Source organism: Echinops telfairi, unplaced genomic scaffold (assembly GCF_000313985.2).
Source record: "Echinops telfairi isolate 266 unplaced genomic scaffold, ASM31398v2 ScPeMD7_2;HRSCAF=8, whole genome shotgun sequence".
NCBI classification, from domain to species: domain Eukaryota; kingdom Metazoa; phylum Chordata; class Mammalia; order Afrosoricida; family Tenrecidae; genus Echinops; species Echinops telfairi.
In genome coordinates, this window is record NW_022103898.1 from 60,396,076 (window position 1) to 60,400,454 (window position 4,379).

The 4,379-nt window shown below is 34.9% G+C and overlaps 1 protein-coding gene across 1 annotated transcript in view; it reads right to left on the reverse strand.

The window, feature by feature from the left end:
- Positions 1-4,379, reverse strand: part of RAB21 (RAB21, member RAS oncogene family) — a 43,184-nt gene that overhangs the window by 6,839 nt on the left and 31,966 nt on the right. The window contains exons 5-6 of the mRNA XM_004700446.2: positions 1,090-1,144; positions 526-614 (exon numbers count right to left, since the gene is read on the reverse strand). Coding sequence (XP_004700503.1) covers positions 526-614; positions 1,090-1,144 — 144 coding nt within the window. The remainder of the gene's footprint in view (positions 1-525; positions 615-1,089; positions 1,145-4,379) is intronic.

Sequence of the window (4,379 nt, forward strand, 5' to 3'; positions counted from 1 at the left end):
TCAATTGTGTAAAGCACATTTGTACATTCATTACCCTCATCATTCTCAAAACATTTGCTCTCCACTTAAGCCCCTGACATCAGCTCCTCATTTTTCCCACCCCCCTCTTCCCAATTGTTTTAGAAACATTCCTTTTATCCCTAGTTTACCAAATCAAGATCCAGATAAGGTTTATTCACTGCAACAGACTTTTACTTCTTAACTGTATTTTAATCTCTATCTTCTACCTGAGGGTATATCTTCATTATACCCTCAGACATTGATGTACTTACTTTAATGTGCTTTAGTGAATACCATACATATGATTTTAAACCATTAACTATAGTTTTAAACACAACTAATACAGGTATTCAAGCTTGAAAAAGTGAGTTAATTAAAAGAAAACATACTATGTAAATAATAGTATCAGTAGATGTGAAGAGTTTTCAAATGCTTGTTAATGGAGATGGTTAAAATAATACTTTAGGAATACTACCAATATTGTAAGAAGTCATTTCTAAACATATGAAATTTAAATATACCTACTTTTACAAAGGTCAAGAAAGAGTTCTTCGATCCCTTTGTTCTGTTTGGCTGAAGTATGATAATGCTTCGCTCCCACAGATTCTGCATACCTAAAAAAATTTAAAAGGGTAACTTCAGTGACTGTCACAACTGTTAAATTTTTACAGTAGTCATTTTTGTGACTTACTATATTAATTAACCCAAGTTCCGTGAAATTAAGGCTTGATAGCTATCATGTTATCTGTACAATGGACCACATTTTACATAACAGCACAAATCTATCAAGGTACAAAACATTTATAATGTGGAGCCCAAATACTTTAGAAGTTTTTGTCACTATTTGATCATGATGGTTTTCTTTTATATCACTCTTGTAATTTGTAATTTTTTTACTGAAACAAATCAGGAGTGTAAGAGTAGAATGTTTTTAAAATAGTGCCATAGGTTCAGAAATTGCCAATATAAACATGCTTCCCTGAATGCAACAGACCGGGCTACACTGAGATTTGAGTAATAGCAATATGGTAAAGCACAAGGAGGGAAATGTCAACATTCACCAGGGAGTGATGGGGGCATAACACTTACGATTCTGCTTCTTGAATGGAAACATGCCTCTCCTTTTCCAAGTCTATTTTATTACCTAATGTAGAAGGGAAAAGTCAATCTTTAATACGGTTTAATTCTTAAAATGAAATAAGTAAAAAAAAAGAAAAAGAAATTAAGTCTGCTTACAATATACAATTGCCATTCTAATCACCTACAGAAATAATACTAATCCCATCTCTTTTGAATGTCCTAAAAACTATAAAGTGAACCGCCCCCTAGGAAGTGAGGGTTGATCTTAGCTATCAAGATAAATGTCTCATCTTCCCACATGATTCACTACGTCTATCTCCTGAAGCTGCAACCTCTCTCTGTCAGAGGAAGCTTTGGGGTATATCATGAGTCATGACTAAGAAGCTTAGTGGGTAAACATATGATTCTTAGCCGTGTGTAGAGGTCAAAAATAACAGCTAGACTTTATAGTTCTCAATCCACTTAGAGATAGTCAATAATTAAGTGAGGTTAGCTTACTGGTTACTAAAATATACTCTGTCAGTCTCTTGGTTCCTAAGCTAGTTATAAGCTGGCTAAAATAGCAATGAAAATATATGGGTTTTAAAGCTCTCCATCATCATGAAGGGGAAAGCTCTGTTTGCTTAAAAATCACTCAAGAACTAGATATGTGTATATCATGCTTTCAAAACTGCTGTAAGAAGTTTAACACTCCTAACCATGGCACCAAACTGAAATTACTCTAAAAAGCCATTAATAGAACAATGAGAGAAATTTCAAGTGATTTAAAATGTTTGTTTATCCAGATGCTAGTTTTACAAGTATATTTAGCTCATGAAACAAAATTTTGGATTAAAAAATTAAAACCCAGCAGAACAAAAATGAAGCAACTGTAAAATTCAAATTCTTTTTTGACCAAGCAGAAGTTAAAGTGAATTGGCTGAAAATACAGAGTCAAGAATATGCAGAGTGGGCTTCAAAACATTCACAGAAAATACCCTATATTTTCACAAACTTTCTGAATTACCCTCATATTACCTAAACATTAAAGCAAGCAGCCAACAAAAGATAAAATGCCTTGGACTGAATCGTACAAGCCTACAGGTTCTGTATACTGAAGACTTCAAATAATTGAATCATTTAATTGCTAACATTGGCAGGAATTCTTTAAAAGCAATAGCCTCAGGGCGTAAGGGAGGGCAGAGACCATATATAGTAAAGTTCAACTGGTACCAAGAAATTCAATAATGAACAGATAACTTCTTTGAACAGTTATCTGCTACCTCAGCATTAGTTCTGATGTCCTACACTATATTTCATCAACAAAATTTTAATTTGCTACATATTATTGTCAATGTACTGGGCAGCCACCAGAGAAAAAAAACAAGTTGTTTTATACTACCAAGAATACAAAAAGCGCCACCTCGTGGCCACTGGCTCAAACACTTGAGATTCCTTTCATTCTAAAGAGATGAGAGAAATGAGACTTCTGTTCAAATTAACTAAAACTGTTTGGTTTTGTCTCTTTAGAACTTTAATACCTCCTGCTGTAAATTTCACTAGAATTACCCACACCTAAAAATAATCAAGATAAGAAAAACAATCACCAGTATTCAGATACTGCTTTATCATTTAGACTATTTTCAAAAGCTATCATTTTAATAAGCTGTAAGTTATTACTAAAATAGTTCTTTTTCATAATGTTACTATTTTTTAAACACTACCTGACTTATTATTAATATCTATCCAAATCTCAACAACCTTTTCAATTTAACTACTGGATTGTATGATATCTGAATTATATGGCAGTAAAACTGTATTCATTATCTTTCAGTTTTCATTATCTTTTTATAAGCAAAATATCTAAGGAATTAAGGCTCGCACCTATTTCAATCCTATAGTGCAGCTAGGATAGTGCCAGAATGAGAAAGCAGCACATGCAGAGCTTCACTTTTTAGAAAAATTCACTTTATTAAGATTTGTGCACCTTTCTGCAGACATCATATATTAAAAATTCACTTTTAAATCCTAAGATAAGGTTTCAAGGAGTTTTCTTTCCCTAAATATGAGAAAAACTACTAAAGTTAGTAAAAAATAAATCAGCTTTCTGACAAGAACAGTGAGTTACCAACAATATATATACCAACAATATATATTATAACTCTCTAAATGAGATTCTGGTATCTTATTATTCAGCCTCTAGAAAAACTAGTTGGGGGAATAATGTTATTATGTTTCGAGCCATCCAAAAAATAACTGTGGAAGAAAAATAAGGGGGTGGGGGATGAAAAGAGGAAATTATTCCTTATACTATCCCACAGAGGTTCTGATTTATAATATCTTGAATGAAGCCTGTGAGATCTTGCCCAAGAGGAATGTTATGTATCAATTTGGCTAAGGCATGTATCTCAGCATTTAACTGCTCTTCCATAATGCAATACAATGTAATTGTTCTGTATTTTGTGATCTACAAGTCAGTCTGTTATCTTAGGGATATGGCCTGCATCCAATATACATGGATGTGCTGGCAAAGCCCAGTCTCTCTTGATCCGGCATCTAACTTATCCTTTGGGTTCGTGGGGCTTACTATGTTTACTATGTGATCTGACAATTTGGGCAGTCAGTCCTAGCAACCTCATTAGTCAGCAGAAGTCACCAGCCTGACCCAGACCCATAGATATGAGACTTGACAGCTTCCACAATTGCATGAGGCATTTAAATCTCTTGATACACGATGGAGCTTCAAAATGTTTGTGGGAAAATGGAACTAAAGGATAATGGAATTTTCCCATAAACCTTATGAAGCCTCTTCACAGAATGATGCATACCTACATACCCTACCAGGCTGATCACCAAAGAGGGGGCTACACAATCTTTTGATGAAGACATCAGGCCCGTGACTAATGGATCTAACCAAGTGCCACAGCAGAAAACCCATCAGCTTAGACTAAAAGGGAAAGAGACAAAGCAGAAGGAGAGAATGTGCTCTCTTAAAATTCTACAGGTAGGAAAGAAGCCAAAAGTGTCTTAGGAAGTCACCTATAGCCAAGGCAGCAGAGTTGCCATCCCAGGAGGCCTGTGGAGCAAAGCTGAAGCCCAGAGCAAGGGGCCCACACTCAGAAGCCAGAGGGTGTGCCCAACAACCAGAAATAGGTGGCAAGGCCCTTGCCCAGATGGTGTCAGATTAGAATTATTTTCATGTCTTAAAAGTTATGAAACTTGTTCTGCTGAGTTTTGGACTTGATCAGTACTCATTATCCCATCTTTCTCTCAAATTCATATTCAATTTAAATGGTTCAGAAGATAAGACTTTGAACTTA